Raw genomic sequence first — 14,367 nt, 5'->3', positions numbered from 1 at the left:
TGTGGACACCTGCTTGTCGAAATCTCATTCCAAAATCATGGGCATTAATATGGAGTTGGTCCCCCCTTTGCTGCTATAACAGCTTTCACTCTTCTGGGAAGGCTTTCCACTAGATGTTGGAACATTGCTGCGGGGACTTGCTTCCATTCAGCCACAAGAGCATTAGTGAAGTCGGGCACTGATGTTGGGCGATTAGGCCTGGCTCGCAGTCTGCGTTCCAATTCATCCCAAATGTGTTCGATGGGGTTGAGGTCAGGGCTCTGTGCAGGCCAGTCAAGTTCTTCCAAATCGACAAACCATTCCTGTATGGACCTCGCTTTGTGCAGAGGGGAATTGTAATGTTGAAACAGGAAAGGGCCTTCTCCAAACTGTTGCCACATGGTTGGAAGCACAGAATTGTCTAGAATGTCATTGTATGCTGTAGCGTTAAGATTTCCCTTCACTGGAACTAAGGGGCCTAGCCCGAACCATGAAAAACAGCCCCAGACCATTATTCCTCCTCCACCAAACTTTACATTTGGCACTATGCATTGGGGAAGGTAGCGTTCTCCTGGCATCCGCCAAACCCAGGTTCGTCCGTCGGACTGCCAGATGGTGAAGCGTGATTCATCACTCCAGAGAACGCTTTTCCACTACTCCAGAGTCCAATGGCGGCGAGCTTTACACCACTCCAGCCGACGCTAGCCATTGCGCATGGTGATCTTAGGCTTGTGTGCGGCTGCTCGGCCATGGAAACCCATTTCATGAAGCTCCCGACGAACAGTTATTGTGCTGACGTTGCTTCCAGAGGCAGTTTGGAACTCGGTAGTGAGTGTTGCAACTGAGGAAAGACGATGTTTTACGCGCTACATGCTTCAGCATTCGGTGGTCCTGTTCTGTAAACTTGTGTGGCCTACCACGTCGTGGCTGAGCCGTTGTTGCTCGTAGACATTTCCACTTCACAATAACAGCACTTATAGTTGACTGGGGCATCTCTTGCAGGGCCGAAATTTGACGAACTGACTTGTTGGAAAGGTGGCATCCTATGAAAGTCACTGAGCTCTTCAGTAAGCCATTCTACTGCCAATGTTTGTCTATGGAGATTGCGTGGCTGTGTGCTCGATTTTATACACCTGTCAGCAACGGCTGTGGCTGAAATAGTCAAATCCACTAATTTGAAGGGGTGTCCGCATACTTTTGTATATATAGTGTAAGTGTCTACTAGATGTGCAGTGCAACCCCCCAAATCTATTTTTATTGTAATTGTTTTAATTATAATGCAAACAGCAACTGAATTAGAAGCATGTGATTTTATATATCAAAATATAGTATGGAAACAAAGGTTATATATTATAAGTAAGAGTAGGTTGTAAGCGGTGGTCATATCAGCAGCAGTCTTGTCAGAGGCGGTCTCGTCACCAAAACTAAGATCGTCACCGAAACAAATACTTTTCTGCCAAGTTGTTCTGCATAGTTATTTGAGGAAGGAAAGAGAGGAAGGCTGCACACCACTGTCTCACTTGAGTATCTTACCTAGTTATTTTCAGATTATCTCATTTTCCTCTTTTGTTGCTTTGTCGACTATGTGTGTGTGTTCTATCCGTGTTCGCTCCTCTTACTGTAGGTTTTACACACATTCCCCACCCCGTGGCTGTGAACCCTTCTAATTTAGTCTACCCTGCACGCACAACCCATGTGGAATTCCTAGTATCAGGCAGCGTTTGGAACTGCCAATCTGCGGTCAAGAAGGCTGAGTTCATGTCAGCCTATTTTGCCCTTAAGTCCCTACACTTTTTGGCGCTGAAGGAGACATGGATTACCCCAAGAACACTGCTACTCCAGCTGCTCTATCGTCATCTGACTAAGTGTTCTCTCATAGTCCGAGAGCATCTGGTTAGTCGCGGTGGTCGCACAATACTACTGATTTCTCCAAAGTTGCGATTTTTCTATTTTCCCCCTCTCTCACCTGTCTATCTCCTCATTTGAATTCCATACTGTCACTTGGCAACAATGTAAAGCTTGAGTGGACATCTGTCACCCAACATTTGCCCTTAATGAGCTTGACACCTTGATAAGCTAATTTCCCAACAATGGCTCACCACTCATCGTACAGGGTGACTTCAACCTCCCAACGCCTGACTTCGATTAATTTCTTTCCACCTCTTTCTTTCCTCACCTTTCCTTTTTTGACCTCACCTTTTCCCAGTCCCCTCCCACTCACAACGCATGCAATGCGCTTGACCTCATCTTTACTAGAGTCTAATCTCACTACAACCCCCCTCTCTGTCTCTGATCACTTCTTTGTTTCATTTTCTCTCCCTCTCTCCTGCAACCCTACCAACTTAGCCCCTACATAGATGGTCATGCGCCGTTGCAATCTCCTCTCTCTCTCCCACTACTCTCTCATCTTCTATCCTATCATCTCTACCTTCTGCTAAATCCTTCTCTCCTGTCTCCTGATTCTGCCTCTTCGACCCTACTCTCCTCCCTTTCCACATCCTTTGACTCTCACTGTCCCCTTTGCTCCTGACCGTGTCGGCCCTCCACTCCTGCTCTGTGACTGAGTGACTCACTGCAAGCTCACAGAATAGGGCTGCGGGCAGCTGAGCGTAAATGGAGGAAAACTAAACTTCCAGAGGACCTATCATCCTTCCATTCCCTCCTCTCTACCTTCTCTTCCTTTGTATGCGCTGCTAAAGCCGCTTTCTGTCTCTCTACATTTCAAACTTTTTTAGATCTATCCGCTGCTTTCGACACTGAACCATCCCATCCTCCTCTCAGGCTCTGCACACTCTTGGATTGCATCCTACCTGGCAGGTCACTCCTAGCAGATGGCGTGAAGAGGATATGAGTCTGCACCACATGCTTTCACTACTGGTGTCCCCCAGGGCTCAGATCTAGGCCGTTGTTTCTCTATACACAAAGTCACTTGGCTCCGTCATATCCTCACATGGTGTCTCCTATCATTGCTATGCGGATGACACTCAACTACTTTTCTCCTTCTCCACTTCTGACACCCACGTGACAACACGCATCTCTATGTGCCTGGCAGACTTGGAATGTCGGCTCACCACCTTAAGCTCAACCTCGACAAGATGGAGCTCCTCTTTCTTCCGGGGAAAGCCTGCCAGCTCCAAGACATTTACATTTTAGTCATTTAGCAGACGCTCTTATCCAGAGCGACTTACAGTTAGTGCATACATTATTTGATCGAACCCACAACCCTGGCGTTGCAAACGCCATGCTCTACCAACTGAGCTACATCCCCTGCCGGCCATTCCCTCCCCTACCCTGGACGACGCTGGGCCAATTGTGCGCGCCGCCCCATGGGTCTCCCGGTCGCGGCCGGCTATGACAGAGTCTGGATTCGAACCAGGATCTCTAGTGGCACAGCTAGCACTGCGATGCAGTGCCTTAGACCACTGCGCGACTCGGAACCTCTCCATCACGGTTGACAACTTGGTATCCTCCTCCCAAGAGTGCAAATAAACTTGGCATGACCCTGGACAACACCGTGTCATTCTCTGCAAAAATCAAAGTAGTGACATTCTTCTGCAGGTTCATGCTCTACAACATCCGTAGCGTATGACCCTTCATCACACAGGAAGCGACGCAGGTCCTAATCCAGGCTTGTGTCATCAACTTCCCAAGTTCTCCCATGTTACCCCGCTCCTCCACACACTCCACTGGCTTCCATTCGAAGCTCACATCCACTACAAGACTATGGTGCTTGCCTACGGAGCAGCAAGGGGAACTGTCCTCCCTACCTTCAGGCTATGCTCAAACCCTACACCCCAACACGAGCACTCGGCTATGCTCAAACCCTACGGGGGTCAGCTCCTGCTCAGCCCAGTCAAAGCTCTTCTCTGTCCTGGCACCCCAATGGTGGAACCAGCTTCCTCCCTGAAGCTAGGACAGCAGAGTCCATGTCCATCTTACATTTACATCATTTAGCAGACGCTCTTCTCCAGAGCGACTTACAAATTGGTGCATTCAACTTATGATAGCCAGTGGGACAACCACTTTTTTCTTTCTTTTTTTTTTGGGGGGGGGGGGGAGGATTACTTTATTCTATTCCAGGTATTCCTTAAAGAGGTAGGGTTTCAAGTGTCTCCGGAAGGTGGTCAGTGACTCCGCTGTCCTGGCGTCGTGGGGGAGCTTGTTCCACAATTGGGGTGCCAGAGCAGCGAATAGCTTTGACTGGGCTGAGCGGGAACTGTGCTTCCATAGAGGTAGGGGAGCTAGCAGGCCAGAGGTGGATGAACGTAGTGCCCTCGTTTGGGTGTAGGGTCTGATCAGAGCCTGAAGGTAAGGAGGTGCCGTTCCCCTCACAGCTCCGTAGGCAAGCACCATGGTCTTGTAGTAGATGTGAGCCTCAACTGGAAGCCAGTGGAGTGTGCGGAGGAGCGGGGTGACATGAGAGAACTTGGGAAGGTTGAACACCAGACGGGCTGCAGCGTTCTGGATAAGTTGTAAGGGTTTAATGGCACGGGCAGGGAGCCCAGCCAACAGCGTGTTGCAGTAATCCAGACGGGAGATGACAAGTGCCTGGATTAGGACCTGTGCCGCTTTCTGTGTAAGGTAGGGTCGTACTCTGCGAATGTTGTAGAGCATGAACCTGCAGGATCGGGTCACCGCTTTGATGTTAGCGGAGAACGACAGGGTGTTGTCCAGGGTCACGCCCAAGGTTCTTTGCACTCTGGGAGGAGGACACAATGGAGTTGTCAACCGTGATGGTGAGATCATGGAGCGGGCAGTCCTTCCCCGAGAGGAAGAGCAGCTCCGTCTTGTCAAGGTTCAGCTTGAGGTGGTGATCCGATATCCACACTGATATGTCTGCCAGACATGCAGAGATGCGATTCGCCACCTGGTTATCAGAAGGGGGAAAGGAGAAAATTAATTGTGTGTCGTCTGCGTAGCAATGATAGGAGAGACCATGTGAAGATATATGACAGAGCCAAGTGACTTGGTGTATAGAGAGAATAGGAGAGGGCCTAGAACTGAGCCCTGGGGGACACCAGTGGTGAGAGCACGTGGTGCGGAGACAGATTCTCGCCACGCCACCTGGTAGGAGCAACCTGTCAGGTAGGATGCAATCCAAGAGTGAGCAGCGCTGGAGATGCCCAACTCGGAGAGGGTGGAGAGGAGGATCTGATGGTTCACAGTATCAAAGGCAGCGGATAGGTCTAGAAGGATAAGAGCAGAGGAGAGAGAGTTAGCTTTAGCAGTGCGGAGAGCCTCCGTGACACAGAAAAGAGCAGTCTCAGTTGAATGACCAGTCTTGAAACCTGACTGGTTTGGATCAAGAAGGTCATTCTGAGAGAGATAGCAGGAGAGTTGGCTAGAGACGGCACGCTCAATCGTTTTGGAGAGAAAAGAAAGAAGGGATACTGGTCTGTAGTTGTTGACATTGGAGGGATCGAGTGTAGGTTTTTTGAGGAGGGGTGCAACTCTCGCTCTCTTGAAGACGGAATGGACATGGCCAGCGGTCAAGGATGAGTTGATGAGCGAGGTGAGGTAAGGGAGAAGGTCTCCGGAAATGGTCTGGAGAAGAGAGGAGGGGATAGGGTCAAGCGGGCAGGTTGTTAGGCGGCCCGGCCGTCACAAATCGCAAGATTTCATCTGGAGAGAGAGGGGAGAAAGAAGTCAAAACATAGGGTAGGGCAGTGTGAGCAGGACCAGCGGTGTCATTTGACTTAATAAATTAGGATCGGATGTCGTCAACCTTCTTTTCAAAATGGTTGACGAAGTCATCCACAGAGAGGGAGGAGGGAGGGGGAGGAGGAGGAGGAGGATTCAGCAGGGAGGAGAAGGTGGCAAAGAGCTTCCTAGGGTTAAAGGCTTGAAATTTAGAGTGGTAGAAAGTGGCTTTAGCAGCAGAAACAGATGAAGAGAATGTAGCGAGGAGGGAGTGAAAAGATGACAGGTCCGCAGGGAGTCTAGTTTTCCTCCATTTCCGCTCGGCTGCCCGGAGCCCTCTTCTGTGAGCTCGCAATGAGTCGTCAAGCCACGGAGCAGGAGGGGAGGACCGAGCCGGCCGAGAGGATAGGGGACATAGAGAGTCAAAAGATGCAGAAAGGGAGGAGAGGAGGGTTGAGGAGGCGGAATCAGGAGATCGGAGGGAGAAGGATTTAGCAGAGGGAAGAGATGATAGGATGGAAGAGGAGAGAGTAGCGGGAGAGAGAGAGCGAAGGTTGCGACGGCACATTACCATCTGAGTAGGGGCAGAGTGAGTAGTGTTGGAGGAGAGCGAGAGAGAAAAGGATACAAAGTAGTGGTCGGAGACTTGCAGTGAGATTAGTAGAAGAACAGCATCTAGTAAAGATGAGGTCAAGTGTATTGCCTGCCTTGTGAGTAGGGGGGGGACGGTGAGAGGGTGAGGTCAAAAGAGGAATGGAGTGGAAAGAAGGAGGCAGAGAGAAATGAGTCAACGGCAGACGTAGGGAGGTTAAAGTCACCCAGAACTGTGAGGGGTGAGCCATCCTCAGGAAAGGAACTTGTCAAGCTCATTGATGAACTCTCCAAGGGAACCTGGAGGGCGATAAATGACAAGGATGTTAAGCTTGAATGGGCTAGTGACTGTGCCAGCATGGAATTCAAATGAGGAGATAGACAGATGGGTCAGGGGAAAAAGAGAGAATGTCCACTTGGGAGAGATGAGGATTCCTGTGCCACCGCCGTGCTGACCAGATGCTCTCGGGGTATGCGAGAACACATGGTCAGACAAAGAGCAGTAGGAGTAGCAGTGTTTTCTGTGGTAATCCATGTTTCCGTCAGCGCCAAGAAGTCGAGGGACTGGAGGGTAGCATAGGCTGAGATGAACTCTGCCTTGTTGGCTGCAGAACGGCAGTTCCAGAGGCTGCTGGAGACCTGGAACTCCACGTGGGTCGTGCGCGCAGGGACCGCCAGATTAGAGTGGCAGCAGCCATGCGGTGTGAAGCGTTTGTATGGCCTGTGCAGAGAGGAGAGAACAGGGATAGACAGACACATAGTTGACAGGCTACAGAAAAAGGCCACAATAATGCAAAGGAGATCAGAATGAAATGAAGTAAACATCTGGGAAAGCGAGAGAGCGGGCCCTCCCTCACGTGTCACTGAAACACTCAAATATAACTCTCCCAACTTCCACTTTAGAAATTATAATTGTTGTAAACTACAGCGGTTCAATGTTTTCTAGGAATAGACTCTAACTTAGTTTATTCAGCTAGCTAACTTGGTACAGTACTCTTCCGTGAAAACCGTCTAGGGCACCGAATCCTATGACGCCATAGCCAACTAGCATGCCAACCTCCAATAACACGGTTTAGCACCAATACTCGGCTACAACAAACCACCAGTGTGTTAACACGCCAAACAGATCATTCGTGTCCGTGTCTAACGTTGTGTAAAGTTTTGGGTTAGTTTTGACAGTTTGAGTGAGTACGTCGTCAACTTATTCAGCCAGTTAGTTAACTAGAATAGTTAGCATACTAGCTAGCCATTGCTCTCTGCCAACGAACCAACCCCTCCTCCCACGGCACGAAAACATCTGAAACCCTACCTCTTCAAAGAGTATCTTAAATGAATCCCAAGGCGCCCCACCGCCCACACACATAAAAAAAACATCCTACTAGCATTGACTTTACTGATTAATACTTTATTGATACGACTGTGATATGTGGTTGTCTCACCCAGCTATCTTAAGATGAATGCACTAATTGTATGTCACTCTGGATAAGATCATCTGTAGAAATGGAATTATAGACCCATATAAGATAACAAATATAAGTGAAACCATTTTTCATATACAACATCTATCTGTCTGTCCCGTCAGTGTCGTCAGTTGGAGGCGGTGTGTGATGAGATCCTGAACTGCAGTCCAGAGGCTCTCCTTACCCACACTGCCCAGCTGGAGAGTGTTGACCTGGTGCCTGTCTCCCCCGGCGACCATCTGGTAACTGGCCCACTGTCAATGTCAATCATTTTAACGAACCAATCAGGTCTGGGACTGGCTCTTACTAACCAATCACCTGTTATTGGGCTCTGTCTGTTTCTTCCTCTTCCTTTGCCTCTACCACGTCTCCCTCTACATTTGTTTAGTCAGATTGGTCAGGGACAGAGAAAATCAGAACACCTTCTATTGAGCCCTGTCTGCATCTCTCACTTTGTCTGCCTCTACCTTCTGTCTCTACCTTCTGTCTTACTAATCTGACATAAGTCCTTTAGGTCAGCCTGGTTGTCCTTTAGGGATGACTCATGTTGTCTCCATCTCTCGCTGCTCTACATTTCTAACTTACTACTTCTCTCACTCACTGTCCTCCTCATTTCCCTTCTGTTTAATCATCCTCTCTGATCATTTCTTCAAACTTCTTGTACACTTCCTCCTCCAGCTCTCACTCACTCAATCAGTCCTTACTCAACCTTCTCCTTTGTTATAGGTGTCAACTTTTCTCTCTGTCTCTTTGCTGTTCTCTCTTTCTTCCATTTTTGCTCGCTCTCACTCAGTTTTCTGTTTTCACTCCGTGACGTTTCACCAACACCACACTTATTTATTTGATATTCCTCTTTCTGTTCACGTTTTCAGTTTCCTTCCTCTGACATTTTCGTAGTGCAAAAGCATTGTGCAAAGTTATTGCCATGAAGACAGCACAACCCCAGACACATACTGAGTGTGACATATATTTCGAGTTACATGAGGTGAAGAAGGAACAGTTCCTGCTCTGCAAGAAATAAAGAAGCTTAAGATAGAAATGTATGTTCTTATATATACTATATACTTATTTAAATTAGGATAAAAGTATTGACGTTTCATCAGAAAGGTGAAAACACATGGCAAGCACCTAGCAAAACATATTTCAAGTTCCTTAAAGAAACAATATCAATACCTTACCGTTGAACAATTTGCCCATTTTATGTGCTCAAGTAAACTGAAACGGTGGAAATCGGTCAATTCCCCCCCCCCAGTTGACCATTGGAGGAAGAATATGGCTCTATGCTCCCCCCCCCAAGTCAAGTCAGTTGACCGTTGGTGCGATGTGACCTGTCAAAGAGTGATTGGTTAGAATGGACCATTGGGGTCATTGGTAATAGACCTTGGCTGGCTGGGACTATCCCCTGGGAGCAGAATAATGGGTGTTTTTATTTATTTATTTTATTTTTGGTCATTTAGCAGACGCTCTTATCCAGAGCGACTTACAAGAGCAAATAGGGTTAAGTGCCTTGCTCAAGGGCACATCGACAGATTTTTCACCTAGTCGGCTCGGGGATTAGAACCAGCGACCTTTCGGTTACTGGCACAACGCTCTTACCCACTAAGCTACCTGCCGTGTTGAAGTGTATAGAGGAATGACTGCAGTCTGGTGCATGTCACATTGCACTGCAGTGGTTGAAAACCCTGTTGTGTTTTAAATGCATGAACCCACTGGGCCATTAGCCCACTGATGTGTTTTTAAAAGGCAACTCAAAGGGCAGCGATCACGTTCACCTCATCTTTATTTGATATTTTAGACCAAATGGGAATTATGGGGCCACAGTCAGTAGAATCTCATAGAAAATGAATATAGAAGTTATTTCAAAATCAATAAAAATGTTGATCATGATAAACTGAGTATAGAAGCTCTATGATTGATCTTCTCTAGTGACACCTGCTGCCTAACAGTCTGTTTCTCACCCAAATCTGGGTTCAGATAGTATCTGTATTCTTTCCTATCCTTTGAGGTTTTGGTTGAGCCTGCCTGGAGTGCCAAATCGGCAGTTGAACACTTTTTGGCCATTTTCAGGTGTTTTGTGGTGGAAAACTGAGCGGGTTGAGCATAACATTTACATTTTTACATTTACGTCATTTAGCAGACGCTCTTATCCAGAGCGAGTTACAAATTGGTGCATTCACCCTATAGCCAGTGGGATAACCACTTTACATTATATTTTTTTTCTCTTTTATTATTATTATTTATTTATTTTTTTTGGGGGGGGGGTAGAAGGATTACTTTATCCTATCCCAGGTATTCCTTAAAGAGGTGGGGTTTCAAATGTCTCCGGAAGGTGGTGAGTGACTCCGCTGTCCTGGCGTCGTGAGGGAGCTTGTTCCACCATTGGGGTGCCAGAGCAGCGAACAGTTTTGACTGGGCTGAGCGGGAACTATGCTTCCGCAGAGGAAGGGGAGCCAGCAGGCCAGAGGTGGATGAACGCAATGCCCTCGTTTGGGTGTAGGGACTGATCAGAGCCTGAAGGTACGGAGGTGCCGTTCCCCTCACAGCTCCATAGGCAAGCACCATGGTCTTGTAACAGATGCGAGCTTCAACTGGAAGCCAGTGGAGTGTGCGGAGGAGCGGGGTGACGTGAGAGAACTTGGGAAGGTTGAACACCAGACGGGCGGCGGCATTCTGGATGAGTTGTAAGGGTTTAATGGCACAGGCAGGGAGCCCAGCCTGTGCCAGATGAGGTCAAGTGTATTGCCTGCCTTGTGAGTAGGGGGGGGGGACGGTGAGAGGGTGAGGTCAAAAGAGGAGAGGAGTGGAAAGAAGGAGGCAGAGAGAAATGAGTCAAATGTAGACGTAGGGAGGTTGAAATCCCCCAAAACTGTGAGGGGTGAGCCATCCTCAGGAAAGGAACTTATCAAGGCATCAAGCTCATTGATGAACTCTCCAAGGGAACCTGGAGGGCGATAGATGACAAGGATATTAAGCTTAAATGGGCTAGTGACTGTGACAGCATGGAATTCAAATGAGGAGATAGACAGATGGGTTAGGGGGAAAATTGAGAATGTCCACTTGGGAGAGATGAGGATTCCTGTGCCACCACCCCTCTGACCAGATCCTCTCGGGGTATGCGAGAACACATGGTCAGACGAGGAGAGAGCAGTAGGAGTAGCAGTGTTTTCAGTGGTAATCCATGTTTCCGTCAGCGCCAGGAAGTCGAGGGACTGGAGGGTAGCATAGGCTGGGATGAAGTCAGCCTTGTTGGCAGCAGAACGGCAGTTCCAGAGGCTGCCTGAGACCTGGAACTCCAGGTGTGTGGTGCGTGCAGGGACCACCAGGTTAGAGAGGCAGCAGCCACGCGGTGTGAGGCGTTTGTGTAGCCTGTGCGGAGAGGAGAGAACAGGGATAGGCAGAGGCATAGTTGACAGGCTGTAGCAAATGGCTACAATAATGCAGAGGAGATCGGAATGAAATGAACTAAACATCTGGGAAAGGAGAGAGCGGGGCCTCCCTCACCACAACTCCCAAATATAACTCTCCCAACTTCCACCTCAGAAACTATAATTGTTTCACTGAAACACCCGAATAAAACTCTCCCAACTTCCACTTTAGAAATTAGAATTGTTGTAAACTACAGCGGTTCAATGTTTTAAGGAATAGACTCAACTTACTTTATTCAGCTAGCTAACTATGACGCCATAGCTAACTAGCATGCTAGCATCCAATAACACACGGTTTAGCACCAATACTTGGTTACAACAAACTACCAATAGTGTGTTAACACACTAAACAGATAATTCGTGTCCGTGTCTAGTTCCTTTCATAACGCAGCAATAATTAAACGTTGGCTAGCTAGCACAAAGATATTGTATTTAGCTGCTACAGTACTGCTAGCTGGTAGTGTTGGCTAGCTAGCAATGGCTGCTGTGTTGACTTTGTTTGAAAAACGGCGTCGCTGCGAACGAATGTAGCTGGCTAAAATTATATTGTATTTAGTTGCTATAGTACTGCTAGCTGGTAGCGTTGGCTAGCTAGCAATGGCTGCGGTGATGACTTTGTTTGAAAAACGGCGTCGCTGCGAACGAATGTAGCTGGCTAAAAGGATATTGTATTTAGTTGCTACAGTACTGGTAGCTGGTAGTGTTGGCTAGCTAGCAATGGCTGCGGTGTTGACTTTGTTTGAAAAACGGCGTCGCTGCGAACGAATGTAGCTGGCTAGCTAACCTCGATAGTTACTCTATACTACACCTTTATCTTTGATAAAATACAACTATGTAGCTAGCCAACATTACACTAATCAAATCGTTCCATTGTAATGTAATGTGTCATATTACCTGCGGAGCGAAGTACAGCATGACTACTCACCTCGCCTACATAACACGTCAACCCTGTTACCCATAGATAGTAGGGATCCGCATCTTTCCCTTTCAAGACAATTTGATATGTATCCGATACGATACAGGAACGATACGTTTTAGTTTGAAACGATTTGGTGCGATTCGGTTTGATTAGAGGAACGAATTGATGTGATTAGATGCGATATGATTCGATGCACCAACATTTGTTGCACAAACACATACATTTTCCATCTCAAGAGGTTAAATCCTATAGTAAGTGCCAAATAAAGTATCAGGGTTGATCGTAACAGGGCAATGCACTCATATCTTAAACACTATGCAAAAGGTACTCATTTGGTGCAATGACCCTAATAATACCCAGGTCTGTTCTAGTCTCATCTGACCATCATTATCATCTCTCCCTTCATCTTCAGTCAACAAGAGCTGGGCTGTGTTCATTAGGCACCAAACGGAAGAAAACATACTGAAACAGGGAGGGACTACCTGAACATGTCCAATAAGAAATGCTTGTCTTTGTTTCTGTTGCTAAATGTTTTGCTACGTTGTACACTAATGAGGGACGTGGCGGTGGCCTTTCAGATTCAGATCTATTCTCAGATCTGCTCCAGTCAATAAGTCATTATTAGAGGCATGTCTACAAGCCCCAGGAATCATGTGATGTGTATTGATCGTGGCTGGGCCGTGCGTGATCGTGATCCACACGGCTCCCCTTAGCGTACCTGCGCAAATATCAAGCAGGACCCCAAGGGAGAAATGACATGACATATGAATCAGTATGTACCTACACATACAGTACATGACATTAGAGCTGGAGTAGAATGAGATAGGAGATGTGAAGTAAGATGTTGAATAACATCAGCACTGCAGTACTAGAAGGTATTGTGTTGTTGTGGCAGGTTGATGGATGATTAACTGTAGTACATCAGATACATTGGGCACAGAACGCATGGAATTTCTCTCTCTCTTTATCTAGCTATCTTGTTTTTTGTGTTTTTTTTGTTGTTTTTTTTCTGTCTTTCTTTGAATGTATTTTACATTACCATGCTGTCTCCCTTCCAGGGCATCGAGATAACGTCCACTGGCTCCAGTAATCACTACATCACAGGCACCACCGCAGAGGTCAGACTCTTTATTCTCCTCTATTGTCTCCTTCCCCTCTCAACCCTGTCCTTCAGAGCCCAATGCCATGGGCTCTTACCATGCATTAGCATAGAAATGCACTTTACTTTAAACAAACCCCATAGGACTAATGGGTTGCATTGCCTTGACATTTGGAAGGTCTGCTGTACTGTGTGGGTGGGTGTACAATGGGGTCTGAAATTGACACCCTTGATAAAGATGAGCAATAATGACTGTATAAAATAAATTATTCAAATACTGAGCTATATTTTATGCTCCAAAACATTTGGACATGATCTAATTTTATGCTAATACAATTGATAAGAGAAAGAGATTTTGTTTAGTAATACTTTTTTTTTTCGCAAAAAGGTAGGTGTCAATTATTGACACCCCTAAAGATTCCTATAAATAAAGTAGTCATACGTTTACTATTTGGTTCCACATTCCTAGCATGCAAAGACTACATCAAGCTTGTGACTACAAACTTGTTGGATGCATTTGCAGTTAATTTTGGTTGTGTTTCAGATTATTTTGTGTCCAATAGAAATAAAAGGTCAATAATGTATTGTGTCATTTTGGAGTCAATTTTATTGTAAATAAGAGTAGAATATGTTTCTAAACACTTCTACATTAATGTGGACGCTACCATGATTACAGATACCCCCAAGATATGCTAACCTCCCCTGTTATTGGTAATGGTGAGAGGTTAGCATGTCTAGGGGGTATGACATTTGTGCGTCTAACTTTATCATCATTATTCACGATTCATTCAGGATTATCCGCAATCATGGTAGCATCCACAATAATGTAGAAGTGTTTAGAAACATATTATATTCTTATTTACAGTAAAAGTGACTCCAAAATGACACAATACATTACAATTCATTTCTATTGGGGACAAAATAATCTGAAACATAACCAAAACAAACTGCAAATGCATCCAACAAGCTTGATTTAGTCATTGCGTGTTAGGAATATGATACCAAATACTAAACTTTTGACTACTTAATCTTTAGGGGTGTCAATAGCTTTGACCCCTACCTTTGAGAATAAAAGTATTACTTGTTAAACACAATCTCTTTCTGAGTAATTGTATTTGTATAAAATAATATAATTTCCCCCATTTTATTTTTTTAAGCAAACAATATAGCTCAGTATTTGAATTATTTATTTTAGTCATTGTTGCTCATCTTTATCAAGGGTATCAATAATTTAGTACCCCACTGTATTCACTG

General features: G+C 46.3%; 1 protein-coding gene across 1 annotated transcript in view; it reads left to right on the top strand.

Moving 5' to 3' along the window:
* Positions 1-14,367, top strand: part of LOC311102746 (connector enhancer of kinase suppressor of ras 1-like) — a 111,883-nt gene that overhangs the window by 57,285 nt on the left and 40,231 nt on the right. Inside the window, exons 6-7 of the mRNA XM_084144131.1 lie at positions 7,793-7,912; positions 13,073-13,132. Coding sequence (XP_084000257.1) covers positions 7,793-7,912; positions 13,073-13,132 — 180 coding nt within the window. The remainder of the gene's footprint in view (positions 1-7,792; positions 7,913-13,072; positions 13,133-14,367) is intronic.

Source organism: Coregonus lavaretus (assembly GCF_964263955.1).
Source record: "Coregonus lavaretus genome assembly, chromosome: 27".
Lineage (NCBI taxonomy): Eukaryota > Metazoa > Chordata > Actinopteri > Salmoniformes > Salmonidae > Coregonus > Coregonus lavaretus.
Note: the sequence above shows the minus strand (reverse complement) of the source record. Positions and strands in the feature narration are given on the sequence as shown.